This window comes from Polyodon spathula, chromosome 7 (genome assembly GCF_017654505.1).
Source record: "Polyodon spathula isolate WHYD16114869_AA chromosome 7, ASM1765450v1, whole genome shotgun sequence".
Classification (NCBI taxonomy): domain Eukaryota; kingdom Metazoa; phylum Chordata; class Actinopteri; order Acipenseriformes; family Polyodontidae; genus Polyodon; species Polyodon spathula.
In genome coordinates, this window is record NC_054540.1 from 59,291,725 (window position 1) to 59,313,339 (window position 21,615).

General features: G+C 42.2%; 1 protein-coding gene and 1 long non-coding RNA gene across 3 annotated transcripts; both read left to right on the forward strand.

The window, feature by feature from the left end:
• The first annotated feature begins 1,070 nt into the window (after positions 1-1,070).
• On the forward strand, positions 1,071-15,177 carry LOC121318964 (LON peptidase N-terminal domain and RING finger protein 3-like). 2 transcript variants are annotated; one of them, XM_041256197.1, is made up of 12 exons: positions 1,071-2,114; positions 5,067-5,185; positions 5,301-5,423; positions 6,176-6,322; positions 6,681-6,921; positions 7,213-7,312; positions 8,665-8,779; positions 9,193-9,314; positions 9,628-9,786; positions 10,363-10,525; positions 10,969-11,118; positions 12,488-15,177. In XM_041256197.1, exons 1-12 carry the CDS (start codon positions 1,460-1,462, stop codon positions 12,644-12,646), a joined length of 2,253 nt encoding a protein of 750 aa, XP_041112131.1. In that variant the 5' UTR covers positions 1,071-1,459; the 3' UTR covers positions 12,647-15,177. The 2 variants fall into 2 exon arrangements, with proteins under 2 accessions (XP_041112131.1, XP_041112132.1); XM_041256198.1 differs by lacking the exon at positions 5,301-5,423.
• Positions 15,178-18,970: 3,793 nt separating this feature from the next.
• On the forward strand, positions 18,971-20,763 carry LOC121318965. The gene is made up of 3 exons (XR_005950639.1): positions 18,971-19,146; positions 19,533-19,654; positions 19,799-20,763. It is a non-coding gene; the product is annotated as an uncharacterized LOC121318965 (long non-coding RNA).
• Positions 20,764-21,615: the final 852 nt, after the last annotated feature.

Here is a 21,615-nt window from a genome sequence, read left to right on the forward strand (position 1 = left end):
TACAGTGTGCCTCTGGCAACCAGAGCTGTTCTTTGACAGAGGTTTAAAAGCTGAATTGTGATGTAGGGCACACAAAAATAATACTGATTTATATATATATATATATATATATATATATATATATATATATATATATATATATATATATATATATATATATATATGAAAAAAACAAAGCAGAAAAAAACAGTTCCAAAAACATAGTGGTATAAAAACAATGCTATTTACCATCCCATTAAAAATGCCTGTGATCATATAAGAGCATTGTGGTGACGCACATAACAGGTCTAGACTATTGCCTGCCTGCCTGGATGACTGCAATGCCCCACTTCCCCAGATGAGCAAGAGTTCTTAGCAAGGTTATAGTCGCTGTGGCATAGAAGCACCTCTGAAAAAGGGGCTTGAGACCGTGTCGGGTAGACATGGACAAGGTGAACTAGCGTAACGCCTGCTGATTAAAAGTACTTGTATTTACATACACTATTATTATTATTATTATTATGCAATGTAATATTAATATATTGTCACAGTTGATCATGATACGGTGCGCCGTAGAGGCTATATTAATATTGTTATGAAAGAAAAAATAAATAAAAACTTGTTTCAATTTTGACATTTAATTTACACTTGTTATGAATAGTTCTGTTGCATAAGGTCAACTGAGTCAAGAAACGGTTACGTATACAGGATAGTTTAGTACGCAAATCATTATTGCATGACACATGAAACTTATATAAAATGAAGTCGACATATCCCGCAGAGTTATGCAGCATGTGGATGAAGGAACCACGTCATCAGCATCCTTGAATTTATAAAACATTCCGTGGGAGGGGGCAAGTGTGTGGTCACCCTTAATGTTTGTAAAAGATGGTAATCACATTCAGGGATAATTGCCAGGAACCATGCAAAGCTCAGTGATAACGCGTTTCATAAACTGTGCTGTGCGTGCTCTGCTCAGAGAAAAGCCCCACTTGAATTCTGAGCCATGTATTCCGCATGCTATAAATAGAGGTGATCGGGGGTCAGTTGAGTGCGCATATTTAGGTGCCAGTTTGCTTAATCCGAGTTGCCTCAATGTAAGGTAGCACTAGCACAGCTACTAAATGTCATTCAGTCAATACCTTCGCAGCTATTTCGAAACTACAGCAACAGTAAAACACATTACTTCAGACACGCAGGCAGCAAGACTCAAAACAATGTTACAAAACGGGAGATGTTTTGTAACAGTCTTACAGACCCGACCAATTAGAAGAGCTGAACGGGGCCACGTGGTGTACTTTATATAACATTTTTTCCCCTTAAGCTCAATACCTACAGCTGTGCGATGGATCTTGTGTATGTTCGTGAACTAAACAGGAGGACAAGGGAGACCAAAATGAATGAAATAGTATATCGTCTTAACAAACTGTTAACACTGGGTTCCACACAGGAATAATACTAGCACCGTCCTAGCTCCGCGATGGGCACAGAGACCGCGGAAAGCAATGTGATGCTGGAGCTCGCTGCTGAAGCTTTCCAGGCAAGAAACTTTGAGCTGGCTGCGGAGATCTACGAATGCCAGCTACGGCATTTCAGCGACCCTGCTACGCAAGTGGAAGTGCTCTTGAGAAGGGCTGACGCGCTAGCTTTGGGGGGCAGACTGAGCGAAGCGTTCGAGATCTACCAGAAAGCATCCAAACTCGAGAGGCTGCGACCGGCGCAGCTGGAGAATCTGACCGAGTGTCTGCTTGGCAGCATCAGGAGCAAAGAGGGACTGGGCGCTCATAAGAACCAGGAGCACGACACCACCAGCAGCAGCGTATACGGTGCATTCACTTGCAGGATATGCCTGGGATTCCTATACGAGCCTGTCACCCTGCCTTGTGGACACACGTACTGCAGGAAGTGTCTGGACAGAGAGAAAGAAAGACCGCTGGTCTGCAAGCAGTGCAAAGACAGTACGAAGCTCTGCGATGTGCACGACTACAGGATGAACGTGGTGCTGTGCAACCTGTTAGCAAAGTGGTTTCCGTCGCAAGTGCAGGCAGTGAGACTGAGACACGAAGGGAATGCTTTATACGCGGAGAAAAACCTGGAAGCGGCACTGGAAAAGTATAATGAAGCAATACAATTAGGTAATGCACTTTTTCAGAGGGGGGAGAGTCATTATATTAATATATTTAGTACGCTATATAACAGATACCCACTGTTTTTTTGTTTGTTTTTTGTTTTTTTGTGTGTGTTACTGCTTAGTAAAATTACATTTCAAAGCCAAACACTTTTTATGATTAGACTAGCAGTAAAGGTACTGGAAACTACACGCGTACCGGTCTGTAGCGGTCTTCCAGATGTGATGTGCCTGAAACGTGAGGTAGTGTTTTACTGCTAGTGTTTTGTATTAAACGTCTTCAAACGCGTTTATTTTAGGCATACTGAAAACCCAATTGTCAGTCGCAAAGAGGGTCTGGTATTGTAAATATCATCTGGGATAAGGTCACTGCTACGTGTCGTTCTTAAATAATTACTTGTAGGACGTAACGTTTACTCGTTGTGTAAACTAAAACTTTGAAACTTAGTGCGGGTGTGGTACTGAAACAAAAAAAGGACAGCTGTTTTTATTATCTTTATTTTAACTGTAAGTCTTTTATAACCGTTGCATAATAACTAGGTTATTGTGTGTCACGTTAATTTCGACGGGTGAAGTCTTGAGCCAGTGCGTAGTAATCTTATAGTTTCAGATGCGTGGAAGTTGTATAAGCAGAGAAGAGACCGCATGCACAGCGAGCAGGGATTATGTAACCCGCAGCTCTGCATTTGTGTTTGAGCGGCGCTCGCTTACCGCTCCCCACACCATCCTTCAGTGGGTGTGTAACCAGCAGTGTAACCCGCAGTGTAACCTTAGAATGTGGGTCAGCATAAAGAACACACGTCACTTAACTACAACGGTTCTTCATGCGGGTGGATAGCAGTAACTGTACAGTTAATTAGCGCCAACGAGTCAGACATTTAAATACTAGGCTACCGCGTCTCGCTTTCCTTTTTTTTTTTTTTTTTTTTTTTTAAACAAGGTCGTGCCCGCAACATACAGTAATCTGTAGAATTTGTGACGCCTTTAGCCATTTTATAAAATTAATCGATCAGTGCGGCGGGTTACAGTTTCACTCTATTGCGTAAACGAGTTAGTGCAGTTTGTTAAACGATATATCAGTTTGCAAGGAAACGCCATGACTTTAACACTGTACATGTTTATATGGGGAAATAAACAGTTGTGAATGAAAATTGCACCGTGTTTACAGAGTCTATAACCACAAGTTTAAATGAAAGGAATATTTGTCCTGGAGTCAGCTGGTCTTGTAAGTCTAAACAAGAGTGTTGTATGAGAATGAGCAATGCGATTATACGATCTGCTGCTGTTTGATGCGTGTGATGGCTATGTTTGAACAGAATGCTGTACAATTTAAAGAGTTAATTAACTGGCCATACGAAATCGCCAGCTGGTGTGCTCTATGCTGCCCCTACAGGCAAAAGGCAGATATACCGTATGACTTAATAGGGTATATAAACTCCAACATGATGTTTCAAAACAGGGTCCTTGAAATAGACCCGCTCTGGGAAAAGGCAGGTCTTTCCACCTTTTCAGGTTTTCTTTTTTTCGTTGTTGTTATTTTGCTGGATGTAAAGAGAATATGAAAGTGTTTCAAAGCTTCAGAGATAACAATCCAGCACCATTAACGCACATCCAGAGAAAAAAAAAAATAGGAAGGTTAATAATCTGAGCATCTTGTAACATTAACTGAGTCCTGAGCTGTGTTGTTCAGATTTGCTGTCACATGTTTGAATACTAAAACCTTTTTTGCAAGCAGGGTCGTTTTTAAGGTCAGCGTTGCCAACTGGAGTTGAATAAAGCTATGGAGCTGTAACCCAGAAAATTTACAGTAGAAAACACACTGGCTGAACTAAAACTAGCTAAGAACATAAGAACATAAGAAAGTTTACAAACGAGAGGAGGCCATTCGGCCCATCTTGCTCGTTTGGTTGTTAGTAGCTTATTGATCCCAAAATCTCATCAAGCAGCTTCTTGAAGGATCCCAGGGTGTCAGCTTCAACAACATTACTGGGGAGTTGATTCCAGACCCCCACAATTCTCTGTGTAAAAAAGTGCCTCCTATTTCCTGTTCTGAATGCCCCTTTGTCTAATCTCCATTTGTGACCCCTGGTCCTTGTTTCTCTTTTCAGGCTGAAAAAGTCCCTTGGGTCGACACTGTCAATACCTTTTAGAATTTTGAATGCTTGAATTAGGTCGCCACGTAGTCTTCTTTGTTCAAGACTGAACAGATTCAATTATTTTAGCCTGTCTGCATATGACATGCCTTTTAAGCCCGGAATAATTCTGGTCACTCTTCTTTGCACTCTTTCTAGAGCAGCAATATCTTTTTTATAGCGAGGTGACCAGAACTGCACACAATATTCAAGATGAGGTCTTACTAGTGCATTGTACAGTTTTAACATTACTTTCCTTGATTTAAATTCAACACTTTTCACAATGTATCCGAGCATCTTGTTAGCCTTTTTTATAGCTTCCCCACATTGTCTAGATGAAGACATTTCTGAGTCAACAAAAACTCCTAGGTCTTTTTCATAGATTCCTTCTCCAATTTCAGTATCTCCCATATGATATTTATAATGTACATTTTTATTTCCTGCGTGCAGTACCTTACACTTTTCTCTATTAAATGTCATTTGCCATATGTATGCCCACTTCTGAATCTTGTCTAGATCATTTTGAATGACCTTTGCTGCTGCAACAGTGTTTGCCACTCCTCCTACTTTTGTGTCGTCTGTATATCTAAATCTAAATAAACCCTGTCATGTGCTTTGCAATTATCCATTATCGATGTTGCATCCTCCAAAAAATCAAGCAAGTTAGTTAGACACGATCTCCCTTTCCTAAAACCATGTTCACAAACCAGAGTTCAGCCTTAGTGTTACTACAGTACTTGTGGAGCAAATGAGGACATGTCTAAAAGGGGCGTGCGATTGAAATTCACTGTGTTTAGAATTAGAAATGTCTTCTTTGTGTTTTTCAGCTCCCAGGGACCATCTGCTGTTCAGCAACCGATCACAGATAAACTCCAGTTTGAAGAACTGTGAAGCTGCATTAAGCGATGCTGACATGGCATGTCGACTTCAACCTCTTTGGCTCAAGGTGAGGAAGCATGCTTCCCATCCGTATAATTAGTTGAGACCCCCCGTGTGTTTGCATGTGTGTGCAATTCTAGACATCATTAAAACCATCTTGCTTGTGTTATTTTTCTATAAAGGGACACTTACGGAAAGCACAAGCCTTGATGATTCTCAGGAAATCAGAGGAGGCTTTAACTGAATACCTCTTCTGTATTGCCTTGGAACCAGAAAGCAAGATGGCAAAATGTGAAGCACAAAAGGTACATGGAAATATTGGCATCAGTGCTGAGTTTGTGTCCTTGAAGCAGATTTACTGCATACCCATGTGAGTGAGTGTGCATTCCAGGGTGTGTCAGTGGTCCATAACCCAAAGCACCCTCGCAGAGAGTGAAGTACCTGTGTAACAGTATACACATACTTCCTGTTTACTGATCTCCACTGTAAGGGAAAGCTTACAAAAGAGTGCATTTCAAGCCGTTTGATATTTAATCCACAGGAGATTACTCTTTGACCCGATGTTTTTCAAACAGTGCATAACATATTTATGACGTGGCCCTGAAAAATACCTTGTTGTGTTTCCTCATTGCCAGGTAAATTCAATTCAGTGGGAAATGAATCTCACACTGTGGGTTCTGCAGAATTGAACCCCTTCCCTTTAATTGAAAATCAATCAATAAATAAAGTTTTTAAAAAAATAGATACTGAAAGGATAACTGGATCAAGTCAACAGCAGACAAATCCAGAATTCGTTCTAAAATCTTAAAAGCAAACTGGTAAATGTACTCAGTAATTTTCATGCAGGTTTATGCTATGAATTGAATGTGTTTCTCCCTTAATGCATGTGAACCCCAAGCCTAATGTGTTATACTAATGTGCACAGTTACATATCTATATATCTATCTATCTATCTCTCTCTCTCTCTCTCTCTCTCTCTCTCTCTCTCTCTCTATATATATATATAAAAGAATTATATTAGTAGTATTAATAGATGCTTATTGTTCTCCTCTCGTAGCTGCTGATTGATCTGTTCTCTCCAGTCCCGGATAACGTCCAGGAGAGAATTCCCGACTGCATGCATTTACTGTCGCCTCGAGCCAGATTAAAGGGAAACACCTTGAACACTTTGAGCAAAAGCAGCAGCACACCAAGATCATACCAGGTAGAGAGAGGGCAGGGCTCTGTACAAGCATGAGTGGCACTTTACAAACATGCACTCCGATCATTGCAAGGAAAGGTTGATCACTTATCCAAATAGGGTACCAAAAAATGAACATTTATGTGCAGGGCTATGCTTAACTCAAGAGGTTCTGTGATTCTGACGCTTAACATCGCAGAGCACAAGCCTTTGAGCTTCAACACTGATGTCACGAGTGCCTCGATCATATTGCAAGTTTCTTTTTTAAAGAGCATAAGCCCCCGCTCACCTTGAAATAAGTGCCATACTGCACGGCAACATTAAAAAAGAAAAAGCGGGAGCGCGCTGTGAAATGCTCTTTCTTTTTTTCTCTTCTTTCCAGGACTGTAAGAAGAGAAACGACAGCGTGATGTCACCAGTGGAATCGCAGTCATCTTTCTCTGTTGCTGATGCACCGGGAGCGAAGCCTCCTTGCTGTGAAGACCAGGGCAAAGTCAAGTACTTTTCACAAGAGTATCAGCCGCCTGCGTTTGACACAAGCTGCCTTCTAAAGAGGAAACTCGGCGTGGAGGAGGAAGACAAGGGAGGGAGTTTCGAAAGATCCTGCAAGTATATGAAGCAAGGTAAATGATAGACCAGTTATATAACAGAGCTGCATTCACATGCTCCGTGGAGCTCTGCCATAGTGTAGTAATGGAGATAAAAACGAGGTGGCAGGGATTGGGTCTGAGTCAAGTTATTTTAAATGGGGTTTATAAAGAAGAGAGGGATAAGCTTTGTATATACTGGGTAGGTGGCACATCTTCTTTGTGTGGTGTAGAGCACAGCTGAATGGATCAAGACAACACTATAGACAGTAATGTGAAGTGTGAAACACAGCCAGGGCAGTGACTGGAGACTCTTTTCATCCACAGAGACCACGTCCACGGTGCCGAAGGAAGCCACAGCCACATGGTGCTCTGTCCCAAGTGACCTGATTGACCCTTGTGACCTGGAGTGCTCCCTGTGTATGAGGTATGCACTCATTCCTAGAGAGGTTTCCATGTGGTCTCCCTGCAGTCCATCCAGGGTTCCCCAGTAGAATGCCAGCCCCTTTCCAATTCCTTACTAACATTGACCTGTCCACACAGGCCCCACAGTGTCATCTTACAAGCCCCTTGAGTTCCTTTTGCTTTCCCTGTGATTTTCACTTATCTGAGGCATTTCCCTTGGATTAATTGCACATGTGTTTTCTTGATATGATTTCGCACCATTTTTAAGTTGCTTGGTTTTATTATCCACTACGTATATGTTGGAGTAAGCACATCTTTTTTTAATGTAATTTCACTGGGAAGCCCAGCCTCGGTTTTCCTGTCGTCTAACTTGTCAATATTCCAGTCTCCACCTCATGAAGTCTGTCTGCAGAGCTGTTAGACAGAGCTGTGGGCGGAGCCACGGTGTTGAGCAGCAGTCCAGGCGTCACCTGAGGACGATAAGAATTCTGTTCCAGAGACCATTGTCTCTTGTGTTTGTTTTTTTCATGTAACCATGCTTCCATACTCTTCTGCGATTTACAGTAACTGTGTGTGCTGCACCTTGCTTAGACTGTAATATGACTGCTGGATGAGTAGAGATGTGTTTCTCCTCAGTTTTGAGCCACTCCATATTTGCAAATATAAGTAATAAAGCTTGCGGTGAAACTGGGAATCGCTTCAGCTGCTGCCCTTTCCATACCTAAGTAGCTTTGCTGTTCCTGCTGCCCCCCCCCCCCCAACCCCTCCCCGCTTCGCCCTGTCCTGGCCTATTTAAAACCTGGACCAATCACTCATTGGCTTGTTTTGTTTGTTTGTTTGTGTGTTTGGTTTTTTTGAGTTTTATTTTTGTATTTCTGAGCTCTGAATGTATTAAATATATATTTTTAAAACTGTCATGCTTAGTTTCACAGCTTATACAGAACTGTGTGCTGTAATTTTGACAGCACACACCGTTGAGAACAGGTCATGAGTCCACTTTTAAAACTGATAGCATTAAGAGACAGCCATATCGCAAGGCACTCTACTAGGACTTCATTTTGGGCTCTTTTCAAAATGGTAAAATAATAAAAATCCCATTTGTGTTAAAATGCATTTCGGTAAAACATGTTTGTATTTGATTGGTTTGATCTTTTTAATTCACGGAATTGAATTCAGGGTCAGGAAATGGCTCTATGTCCATGAACACTAAGAACTTCACCAATATGGATTAACTGTGGCCCACCTTTTAGATTGTAATGTATCCACTGCGGACCAGCATAGATTTAGCTGTCTGGGTATAGCTGTTATTTGTACAGTATGAATGTCATCATTGTTTTCTGTTGCATGATTCCTCGTCTCTTTGACATGTTTCAGACTTTTCTATGAACCTGTGACAACTCCCTGCGGCCACACCTTCTGTCTGAAATGCCTGGAGCGATGCCTGGACCACAACTCCCAGTGCCCGCTGTGCAAAGAGAGGCTCTCTGAGGTGCGTGTACGCAGCATGCCACTGGCACTGCAGCTCTGCCATGTCATGTCGCAAAGATCCTAGCAAGTAGTGCAAGCTGTGGTTACCTGACACTCAAGAAGCCCTCCTAGCCTGTCTGCTTGACTTGCTTTCTTTTATATGTTAAGGTATATTTCCCAGCAAGAACTGCTGATAATTACAATTTTTAGGTTGGTGCTATGATTAGGATAATAGATTAAAAAAAAAAAAGTTGCAAGGGGTATCGTCGACCCATTAGAATAAAGAGTAACCCTTTAAATCCCAGGTAAAGCAACAGGGCACTGATAGATATGAACAGGCTACAACCCTGAACACAGTGTATTGCGTATACCTCTGTGCCCTCTATGAGTGTGCCCCCAGTGCAAGCCCTGACCACCCTGTCTCTGTCCCTGCAGTACCTGGCCCAGAGGAAGTACAGCAAGACCCCGCTGCTGGAGGGCCTCATAGATAACTATCTGCTGGAGGAGCTTGTGGAGAGGAGGAAAGTTCACGAGGAGGAAATCGCCGAGCTGTCCAAGTGAGTCCTGGAGTTGTGGGATGAGTACAGGCAGGCAGGGCACATGCTTTATAAGAAGAGGATGTGCAGGTCTAGCACACTGCCTGTGTTTAATAATGGAACATTAGAGGCTGTCCGGTGCAAGCACTTCTCAAAGTCTTGTAGGCATTGAACTGTGAACAAGAACCTCCATTTCCAGCTGCAGCATGTTCAACACTTGAAGCATGTTTTCCTTTAAAACACATGAGTGTATCGTGCGAGATCGAGATCGCTTGAGTACATTTGTGTTGCTTTCAAGCTCTCACCCTGGCGCTCGCCTCCTTTTTCTTTGCAGTTTGAATAAGAACGTTCCTATCTTCGTGTGCACCATGGCCTTCCCCACTGTGCCCTGCCCCCTGCACATCTTCGAGCCCTGCTACCGGCTCATGATTCGGAGATGCATGGAGACCGGCACCAAGCAGTTTGGAATGTGCATCGCCGATTCCGTCAAAGGGTAAGAGAAACTGCCAATCAGAACACAAGCTCTACAGGACTGGGTCAGCTCAGCACGGTTTACTTAGGAAAGGAAAGCAAAGGAATGTTGGCCCCTAAGATAAATTGATACATTTTGGATATCCAGTGTTGGCAGGAATCGGAATTTCTCCCAACACTGGTCTCTGCAGTGACTCGCCTGGTCGTGCTGCTGGGATATTGCCTGTCTCCGTTCACAGACTTGAGGGTTTAGAGTTGCCATTCGAAATGAAACCAATAAAAGTGTCTATCAGTTTATCTGACTATCTATATAGCCATTATGAACTGTAAACCGCTTTAGATTTTCAGCAATCTTAAAAACAGATGTCTTAACAGTATTGCACAGCACAGTTCATTGCGCAAACGGCACCAATTCAAGTTATGGGTCTTATCGAGATGCTCACTAACATCTGGAACGGCTCAAAGTGCTATGCAGCGGGAGTCCTAAACTGTACCCATGTATGTGCCTGAGCATCTTGAGCAGCTCTTCACTGTGTGCCCTGCAGTGCTCCTCTCTGGGGAAGCCTGTGTTGTTAACCGCCTGGTTTCCTCTGCTCAGTTTTGCAGATTACGGCTGCATTCTTGAGATCAGGAACGTGGAGTTCTTCGCAGACGGCCGCTCTGTGGTCGACACCATCGGGAAGAGGAGGTTTAGAGTGGTTGAGCAACGCCAGCGCGACGGCTACAACACTGCGGATATCGAATACCTGGAGGACAAGAAGGTGAGTTTCAGCAGATTGACTTTCTGTCTCTGCCACCTCCTGTACATGCAGACACACATGCGGTGCTGTGTGTATCTGTATCAGAGATCTTGTGCTGCACTTTAGTTCTTTCCTGGAGTGTTTACTGCGACCTGTTGGTCCTGGTATCTGTAGAGGCCCCTTTTTTGACTGATTCGTTGATTTGTGTACCTGGAGTGTGGTTTCATGCTGGATGTGCGATGCAGAGGACAGAGAAATAATTTACTTCATACTTCAATTGCAGAGCTTATTTGCTTTTGACTGCTTAGTCAGGGGGAACTATTCCTACTGATCCAACCGACATTTGCACATTTCCACACTCTGGTTCAGAGGATCCCCATCAATAGGTACAAACCAGTGATTTCTGATGTTTCTGCTGTGATTGTGTCCATTGATCTAAGCTGCCTGCTGTTCCCTTGGTGCAGGTGGAGGGGGAGGGATATGCAGAGCTGCTGTCGCTCCATGACGCAGTGTACAACCAGTCCTTCACGTGGTTCAACTCCCTCAAACCAGAACAGAAGGAGCGGATCACTGGGCACTTCGGACCAATGCCAGACAAGGAACCTGAGCCACAGGTACAGGTGCAGTGCAGGCCACACAGCTGAGCTGCAGGGGGCGCGCTTCTGCTTTCCTTGTGGGAAATGAGAAAGTTTTCTTTAATTGGCATGTGGAAGGGTGCAGTGGGAGGTACAGCTCTGACACCAGGAGAGGAGTGAGCTTCGAGCTTTAGTGCTCTGCAGGATTACTGTCACAGCATGTGAAGAGGGCGCGTCCTCCAGCACAGCAGAAAACTAGGTCTGCTGCTGACGCAGAACGCTGGGGGAAATCGCCTGGAGTTCCATGTGTGTAAGAGGGCATTTAAAGGCTGAAATAAGCAAACAAAACAGAAAAAATACTTTAATTAATTAAAGTGTCTTAAATGACAGCTTACAAAGAGCTTATCCCCAGGTCTTATTCCCCAGGGCAGTACATGCAGAAACAGGTCAGACTGAATGGGGCATAGGGATATATATCCATATCAGACTGAGCAACACACATGACGTATCCAGATCCCATGGAATTCTTCAGACACTGCGTGAAGCTCTCCCTCCAACGCTGCAGTCACTCTGTCTGGCTAGACAGGGAATTATTAATGTGCCATATTAACTTAAAAAAAAGGTTATTTAACAGGACTTGATCACATGATGCAAATTGTGTCTAAAGTAGAGCAAAGTCAATCCTGTTTGTTTTTAGCCTTTTATTATCCCTTTAAATTGTATTTTTTGTGGCACTTAATATCTGTTTTAATCCACATACCCTCTGTATAGTGCTGTAGGTGATAGATTCTTGCACTAGAGTTATGATCAAATCAGATTGATTTTGCTGCTTAGCACTCAGGTGTGCATTTTGCCCACTGAATTCAATTTTGGCGCATGTGTTACTGTGACAAGGTCTGACAATGTATTTAAAAGTAATGTATATAAAAGTACTTTGAAGCTCAAACCTTTAGAAAATCACTTTAAAGTAAATAATGGTTTGTATTTTACAGGCTTGCTTACTAAGCACATCTGCATGTTACATCAGTTGTACATTTCTCAAATGCATGATATTTTTGTCCTGCCATTGGCTTGGTTCTGCGCATGACACATATGCACTCTATGCATATTTCCTTTTCTATTGTACAGCAGGATATTTGAATGACCTAATTGTTAATAATTGGGGATGGACAGAGAATTCCGATTAAGACAGACATTGAACTGATCTTTAAAAATAATAATAACACAATTACACTTGCATTGTTTGGACCACTTGCAGGGTGACATCCTATTAGAAGGGGAAGTGCTTTGAACTGAGCAGAGTTCAGATGCCCTGTGCGCTGCCCTGTGCTGTGGCAGGGGGGGGGTGCGGTGCCCCTGCACTGTATGAATGCTCCAGCTCTAACCCGTCCTCTCTCTTCTTCTCCAGGTCAGCCCCAATGGTCCCTCCTGGTGCTGGTGGCTACTGGCGGTCCTGCCCTTGGAGGGTCGCGCTCAGCTGCCATTCCTGGCCATGACATCTCTCAGGGAGCGTCTGGTCGGCATCCGCAGAGTGCTGTCCTTCATGTCCCGTGGCCGTGCCCGCTGACCGCCCGCTGCCTCGTTTTCCACTTCTTTTACTTTTTTTTTTTTTTTTTTATAAGACCAAAATTGTATCCCTGTACAGCCTTGTGTAAAAAAAAAAAACTACCATTGGTTAGCTCCACTGTGCTTCCAATCAGCGTGCTTTAATATACAATGCCAAGTTTTCCGTGTGGATCTGGGATCTGTTGTTGTATTGAGTAGGTTGTTTGTCCAGGCTTTTACTGTACTCTGGAACTCATAGTCCAGGCTCTTACTGTATAAGTTAGAATAGTCTCACCTTCCTTCTGGAGAGGTTCATTGTCATCCCTGACCGGGCTTCCTTCTTTTCCTATTACAGACACACTAACGTTTCACCAACTCTGTTTATTCCTGTGCAGTACTAACTGTGCAACCAGCCACTTGTTAGCAGCACTGGTTTCAGACAGGCTGTCTGTATATGAACCCTCCTTCTCCAGAAACAACTGGCAGAGCTCGCAGCTTATCAAAACGCACCTGTGTGAAAACACACTGAATAATGGAAATAAAACCTATACAGCATTTAGCCATTTTCCTTATCAGTTTAAATGAAGAACACATTAGAATTGTGTTAACATAGGTGATATAAACAGCAGTACATTGTAACAGTTATAAAAGTGGGGCAGACACCTAACATTGAAACACATGCATATGAATCACAATTGAACAGCTGTCATTTCCCTGTAGTAATGAATTCCCTGTCATATAAAAGGGGTGACAGTGGACTGTTTTAACAAATTAAATGCATGTTCTTCAATAGGTGCCCTTGCTCCTATTAGCTGTGTCTCATTATAGTGGAAACGTCGCTACACTATAGTTTAAGCTGCAATACACACACTTAAAGCACTGCACATAAAGCAACGAATGTAGTCTTGTCTGTAAATGTGCATACTTGAAGTAATAAGTCAATGTATCATTTATTTTGTGACTGGATTGGCGCTGAATGGAAGTAGATGTACAAAGAAGGAACAAGGGTTTCTGAATGACAGGCCATTAGTACAGTATTGCCATCTGTGGACAGCTTTATGAAAGAAAACTTTTTATTTCCACTGGTGATGATTAAGACTGAAATGAAAATCTTTTTTTTTTTAAATCTTTCAAAAACATTCCACAACCAGATAAAAGAGCAGAGTGCTGGCCATTGTTGACTTGCTAAACCCAGAGAAACCAGCTGCAGAGCTTGTCTGTAAAACCAATGTGACTGGGCAAGGATAGCTTCTGAGGCACAATACTGATACCCATCCTACACCTGCTAGACACCCTGGGAAACTCTGCTCCTGACATGTTCATGCTTTCTGAAGAAAGCTGTAAGAGGGTTCTCCCTGTCCACAATACCTGCTTCGTTTTGCATTTAAGAGCTGTGACCGTTCCTTTAGTCCTCACAAGTGCTAAGTTAAAAACAAGAGGGGGGCTGATCTTTGGATGTTCAGCATTGCAAAGTACCCTTACGGTTTCATTTTAGGAACTCCTCACTGACTGCCACCTCGAGTGATGACATGCATTCTGTGTGTTTGTTTGTAGTGCCTTAGTTGTATTTCTTTTTTTACCATGTAATGTATATCAAGAACTCTGCATACTCAGTTCAAAGGTTTGTTAAATGGTGTTCCATTGTTAAACTCCTCTAGTTTGTCTTAACTTCAGAGATGCAGGCAATTGCTATTAGAACAGCTGTGTTGTGTTTTTTTAGATGTAAGTTTTTTTTATATGCTGCAGGTCTATTGCTGTGGTAGACCCTGTATGATTGTTTTCAGGCAGCAGGCACTGGATGTGCTTCTTGTTCATGCTTGGTGTCTTGTTTGTATTTTTGTATGCAGTGGTTACCTCCTAATCAAGTTGAGAGTGTATTTCTCGTTCAGTCTTTGCTCTGTCAGGCCAAGTGAAGCAAAAGAAAATACTCTCACAATTTGATAGTAGCCACTGAACACTAATATACATATTAGAAGGCATGACATGTAAATAAAAACACAGAAGAAAACCTGATGTGAACATACCTAATCTGATAATATAGAACCTGTTCAAGGTGACATTCTCAGTGTGAAATCTACACCCTCAGCAAAGTTATAGTGCAATTGCTGCTGACTCATAATCATCTTTAACTTGTGAACAGAGAGTCTGTGTGTATAAAACAGCAGAACAGGCGTTAACCCAAACAGACACAAATAGGTTACTGGACTTGTTTAAATTATTGCCATCATTAAAATCCAGACGTTTTACCTTAAAGTTGCATCTCAGATTGTGGTACAGCTGAACTACCTCTATGATACAAGCATTTAGTTCTTCCAGTCTCTTTAAATCAAAGGGAATGGTTTGGTCTGTGTGTGTATACTACGGTCGCCTCTGTGTGTTCTGCCTGTGGTTCTGTATTATTGTGTAAATGCTGACTCTGGGGTTGAATGTATGCAATGTATGTATTTCCTGGGGTTTCCTGTTCAGTCCTCTTTGAGGCACAGTAATCAGGAGTTCAATGTGTGTCACACTGTGAAAATGTACAACAAAGTAAAAAAAAGAAATTTTCAGTTATTGGTGTGGGTTTTAGTTATTTACATATATATGTAAACTGGATTTCACCTGCTGAGTCACTAATCACTATAGTGACTCTTTAACACCTTGCTGGCCAGGGCATGTTCCCAGACCTTTTTAACCCCTTACTGCCCAGGGCTTGTTCCCATACCTCTTTAATGCCTGTTTTCTCCACGTCAAATATATTGGGCAGTGGGCAGCAAAGGGTTAACCCCTATAGTAAAATGTGATTCCTTAGCATCTGCTTCTTCCATGGCTTCATTCGAAAGCAGGCGTCATTGACTGTGCTAGTCCCTGAAATTAGTTTCAGTTGCAGAGACACGTGCCTCGTTCTGTAGATCAGAAAGAAAAACGACATGAAAGAAAGACCTGCCCACTGCTCTGCAGCACTTCTCTAGTCAGACTCCAAGTGATCATTGCTACATGAGTGGAAACAATGCTTCAGGAATGCACACACTGTACACAGGGTGAGTCAGGAAAACCTCAGAACACAGCTCCAGAATTAACCAGACACACATCTGGGAATCCACTGCGTAGTCATTGCTCACATCCTCAGGCATTCTTATTGCTTATTACTTCTCAAAAGGCACAAACGCATTGAACATTTAACAAAGCAAAGATGCAAGATGTCGGAGTGTAAGCAACTGGTGGTATGAAGCCTGGGAATCGTCTCCACGTGGGCGTTAGGTATCAAACCCTCAGCTGGTGAAACAATTGCTTCAGAACCAGCGAAACCCAGACTACTGTGCTATTGTCACTGATCAATAGTTTACCTGGAAAAGCTTAAACTATCTGTTACTGTTTTACATCTCTAAGGTATCTAACAAATGACTTCCTGGAAAGCCCTTACTGGTAATTTACATGTTTCCAGTCCTCAAAGCATTCCGCAGACCGCACACATTGCTTTATACATCCCAGCTGCTGCAAGCTCAAAGGGAAAAGAATACAAACTGATTTCTTTCTTTTTCCTCAGCAGCTTCAATCTAAAGCAGGCTTTAGACTTCATACCACGTTTGCATTTGACAGATGGTCGTATGTTTATAACCATATATAAATATATACTTATGTTTACAACTGTGATGAAAGTACACAACTAATGGCAATCAAATGCTGTCCTGAGACACCTTGAGGGGGGCTGTTTTGCTGTCATGATAAACCAAACATGTCTGCACCAACAGAGCTGGGTCCTCAGTGCAAGAGAAAGACATGGAACCTACTTAGCCATTAGCTAAGCATAAGCTAGCAGTTAAAGTACGAGCTGCAATGTAGGTCAGACTGACAGGAGGAAGGAAACTGTGCAGCAGCTTAACCATCCCACTGACCTAAATTCTGCTGCCCTGGCGGTTGTTTAAAAAGAACCCTGAGAATAATCTCCCTGCCTCCCTGCCAGTGGCAGCTGTGCTACATGAGGAGAGCGGAGCGCAGCCTGCATTCTCCGCTGGTCCTGCCCTGTCCTGTCAGGAATCTATTTAGACTGGAGCAAAGAAGAATCAGGAGGGGACATGACTGAAGTCTTTAAAAGCTTAAAATGAGTTGGCATAGTTAACCCGAACCAATACTTTAAGCGCAGCACAGAAACAGTTCCAGAGGACACAGTTACCAAGTAGGTGAAAATAAGACTTAGGACACCTATTCAAACAGACAGTGGTGAGTGCACCTAGTCATGTTGTTGCGGTAGAATCAGTTGGATCCTTTAAGACCCAACTTGACAGTTTTGAGATCAATCAGCTCCTAGGAACCGCTTAGATGGGCCGAACAGCCTCCTCTTGGTCGTACATTTTCTTATGTTCTCATGTCTTGAGAGAGGCACCAGTGTCATCCTTAATGATGTTTACATAACGCCGGCAAGAGCACAGTCCTCGTGTCAAGGTTTAAATTGGTTCAGCTAAGTATCAAGTGTTTATTGAGTCTGTAAATGACACCTGTCATGCAAGGAGATTCTGCAATAGCAGTATTACATGTGCCTGCGTTCAGGGAAATAGAAACCTGTGGAATCTAGGCAGACAAGGACTGTGGGAGCCTGGCTCCAGTGTGGGCTCTGTGTTTAGATTTTAATATCAGCAACAGAGACATATCTGAAGGAAGTCCTCATGAGGTTCTTCAAACCTAAACAAATACTGGAGGGAAAAAAAGAAATACAATGGTTTGAAATACAGCAAACCATCCCAGAAAGCCCTGCGACTGACAGTGTTTCAGGCAGTAGCTGTTGGAATGCGCAAGCTTATTGCTGGCGATTACCCAGCCCGTTTCTAAAAGGGTTCACAGCTGTTCGAATGATCACTCTAGACACACTTCACACTTCATTTGGCTTGAGACACTGAAAGACATACGCCATCTTAACCAGACTCTGAAATGACACTCAGTAAAAGGGAATGCTGCAAAATCAATCGGAGCACAGTGATCCTACTTTATTAGGATCTGCTTGAAATGAGATGTGCTGCACTCTGTCCCATATCAAATGCCTTATATTTTTCTTGACAAGCCGGATTATGTAACTCCAAAGACAAGGTCACCGGAGGGAAAGGTTACTGTGGAAACTTGGCAGACACACCTATCCAAACAAATTAAAAAAAATTATAAAGTGTTACATGAGCAGAACTAGGTCAGAGCAGTGATTTCTGGGAAACAGTTACGTAACTCACCCAGAAAAGGCAACTCTGAGGGTAAACGGATAGTTTTCAGATTTGAGGCTTACTAACTCTAACAAGCAACTTACCGGCTGTGAGAACGCTGAGCAGAGTCAGCTACACGACCCCATGGCCACCCAACACTCTGTCATGACCTTGAACCTGCAGAAACATCTTCTCATGCAAACCACTGCTGTTATGGAACTCCTTTATCTCTATCGTGACCTTGAGATCCAACCTTTCTACTGCATCAGTGCAAACCAGACAAGCCCTCTGTAAAGGTCTTCCTGCTAAGCAATAGGAAAGCCCTTGGCACTAACAAGGAGCACTGTGTTCTGTTCGGTAACTGTAATAACCTTAGGAGGTCAAGATGTTTCACCAAATTCTTAACAAATAAATATTTTATGCAAATGTATGAATCATAATATTGGCTTTGAAAAAATAAGACAAGTAGGAAGCTAATGCCTTCGTCAGTGTCATAAACAATCTTTTGAAAAGCAAGCTGATTAGAAAACTCCATAACAGATTGTATAAGCTATTACGAGACAGATGCACCTTTTTTTAAAGACAGGAATGTTATGCAAGCTTTTGTCTACGCTGCCTTCCACAATACTGCAAACGTGAGCTGAACTCATAACCTGTTACACAACTACAGGGCAGGCTGCTACACAATAGTGATTCTATATCGGGAGTACATCAGCTACCTCCCTGTTGTTATTGTGACTCACTGAACTGTAAAAGCATGGTTGCCCAACATTTTAAAAAAGAAAATATATCTGAAAGTAAACAGGCTTGGGAAGCCAGGTTCTGATGGGTTTACATATGCTTCAGTATCCACGATGCTCTAGGCTGGCTGGCCCGTTTGTTAAGGGTCCTGGGAACCTGTGATGCACAACACATGATAACCACTTAGGAAACAAGAGAGGTTTCCTGTTGCAAAGAGATCAAACTGCCAGCTTGACTGCAAATGCCCCCTCCCCTTAATTACATAACTGCTGCTTACGCAACTATATCATATTAACCAGACATTAACACAGCGCTCAATACTTGGCTAATGGGTGCTTGCATAACATATGCAGCGTGAAAGCTAAATGCAGTAGGTGCTGTCACTAGAGCAATGTGATTTATCTTACTGACCTTTCTGAGTCGTGGTAAACACATTTCACATTCAGTTCTTACCAGGCATCTGTTTAAGCAGAACAGATGTCCCTCGCACCGTTCTATAAACTTATAAAAGCAACACTCCTCATAAACTCAAGCATGGGCAGTTCAGACAAATTGCATTTAACAAGGAACAACACTGGCTTTTGACACTTTATTTCACTATGGAAACATGACAAAGGTAAACAAAATGGGCGATTTTCCATACAGCAACTGAAAAAGCTGCAAAGCAGATAAAAATTAAATACGGCTAAACTATTTTAATTTACAGTGTTACTAGTTAATATTTGTTTGTTGTTAGTAGTATTTTTATTTGTAAATACTTGATTTGTAAATACACTGGATCAATGGTCACTTAAATTATAAAAACCTAAAGCATATTCCACACAGTAGGGGAGTGCATGCATTTGCATAAAAATAAAGCATGTAAATTAAAGTTTCAAATGGAATTAGCAGTTGCAATGCATAAAGGACTTGGATCTGTGCTTCTTGAAGCTATCTGTCCATTTTGATCCCAATTTTACAGTTCTATTTAGTTCTTAGCAGTAACACCTATTCTTATCACAGCTCCCTCATCCATATCTCATTTCCACCTGCATTTGTTGCCTCGTGAATTGGAGATAAACCCCTGCTTTTAAACACACAGACCTGGATTCTGAAAATCATTTACTCCAAATTGTCATTAGCAGGTATTTTTTTTTTTTTTTTTTTTAATTGTTTTCTGACAGTCGAAATGTACCCAGTAAAGTTATCAAGCTAGGAATAAAAGAAATCCGACATTTCATTTAGGGGCTTGTTGTGATTCCTCTAAAATTGTTTATTATTCGTCTTAGAAATGCAAGTGTTTGTCCCCCTACATGCTGTCAGAGAGGAGGCTCATTGCGTTGATCACACCCCCGGTTTTGTGGAGGGCTCTGACGGCCACATTGCGTTCCACTGACAGCTGGGTCATCAGTACTTCAATATCCCGCTGGTCCAAACCACCCTCGCCCTCCGCCTGCCTCCCGAAAGCATGAAACACGGCGCTTTCCTTCAGAAAGTCCACAACGTTGCCCCTGCGCACCAGTTTCCCTTTGGAGACTAGCCTCATCTTCTCCGCGGGTACCCGCAGCTGCCTTGAAATCAGTCCATAGCCCAGTGGTGCCTTCGGGGAGCTGCAGTGTGTGGTTTAGCGTGTTGTGCTTCACTTTAATGGTAACGGAGCAGCCTAGGACCTTCGCGGCACCCCTGTCATCATCGCCCTGCCGTGCAAGCCCTGCTGAAGAGCCGCACCGAGCGGAGCTGCTGCCCGGCGGCGCTTTAACAATGGGATCGCCGCACACTCTCTGTGAAGAGGCCAGTGCTTCAGCTGACAGTCTTTAGAGCTATATAGAGAGAAAAATAAAATAGATTAAAAACAAATAAAAACCAATAGCTGCTGAGTCTATTATTTTTAAACAGTACAATGTTAAAGGCACTGTCTATGATTACACTGAATATTATTTATCACGACTGAAATATGAAATATTGGAAGGCACGGTGCATTTTTGTCAGCATGTTTACCAGTAGCATCTTTTTGTCAAATTCAATAATGTACTATGTGTAATCTTTCTTTACGTGTTTATTTATTATAATAAAAGAAAAGCACGTATACAACATGGATATACTTAAATGAAACCGCTCTGTTCAGATCGATTCCTACTATGCGGGGATCAATAAATAAAGAGCGTCGCCGGGTTTCTCGTCTTATTTGAAATATTTCAGGTTTCATTTTAAATCTCCCAGCGCACACTCCTTCCATGCAGTAGTAAAAACAGACGCTCACCAGTACTGCACCTCGTACATCGCTGCATAATATCTAGAGTCCGTCTACATGTCGTGCAGCTGACCGCTACTGCCTGAGCATCCATCTTCACAACAAGAGATATGTTTTTATCAGCAGCGCTCGATTCGACATTTCTCTTTCGTACATTAAAAAAAAAAACCTTATGGCTATGGCTCTCTCTCTCTCTCTCTCTCTCTCTCTCTCTCTCTCTATATATATATATATATATAACACGTATGTATATCTTTTAACTGTATAATGTTAGTTTTCTGCTGAAAACGAATGAGTTGTTGCGCTTTCTGATTAAGGCTTGTGTAGATGAGCTACGATACAAAAAAACAACAACAAACAAATAAAAAAAATAACTGAACGCCACTGTGGAAATAAAATAATAAATAAACATACCCGGGGGTGTGATAAGTTTAAAGGACTGTAATGCTTTTCAGTGGTGCTACTGGTCCCCCTAGTGATGTAAAATGAAGATGCCGTATTATTTGATGACGGGTGTGTATGTACAATAGTACTGTGAGCGGAGTAATGTATTCGTCACATACTCTTACAGTGCCCCTTACCATCTGTTTAATCTTGGGGACATTTAAGTTATTTAAGCTATAATACATTAAAGTTTAAATAAATATACACGCACATATTCTCTGCAGTGCTAATTAAAAGCAGTTTGCTGAAGATTTGACTTTAGTTCCAGACATTTTACACGCACACACACAAACACATATATATATATATATATATGTGTGTGTGTGTGTGTGTGTGTGTGTGTGTGACGCAAAGCTGCAAACAGGAATATGTGGTAATTTGTAAGGACGTCCTGGATATATACACACATTA

Bases quoted from the DNA above. Each gene is read 5' to 3' on its own strand.
- LOC121318964 (XM_041256197.1), top strand. From the start codon at position 1,460: ATGGGCACAGAGACCGCGGAAAGCAATGTGATGCTGGAGCTCGCTGCT. The intron at 6,922-7,212 runs GTAAATGATAGA...TTTCATCCACAG, and splicing joins CTGCAAGTATATGAAGCAAG to AGACCACGTCCACGGTGCCG. The intron at 10,526-10,968 runs GTGAGTTTCAGC...CCCTTGGTGCAG, and splicing joins AATACCTGGAGGACAAGAAG to GTGGAGGGGGAGGGATATGC.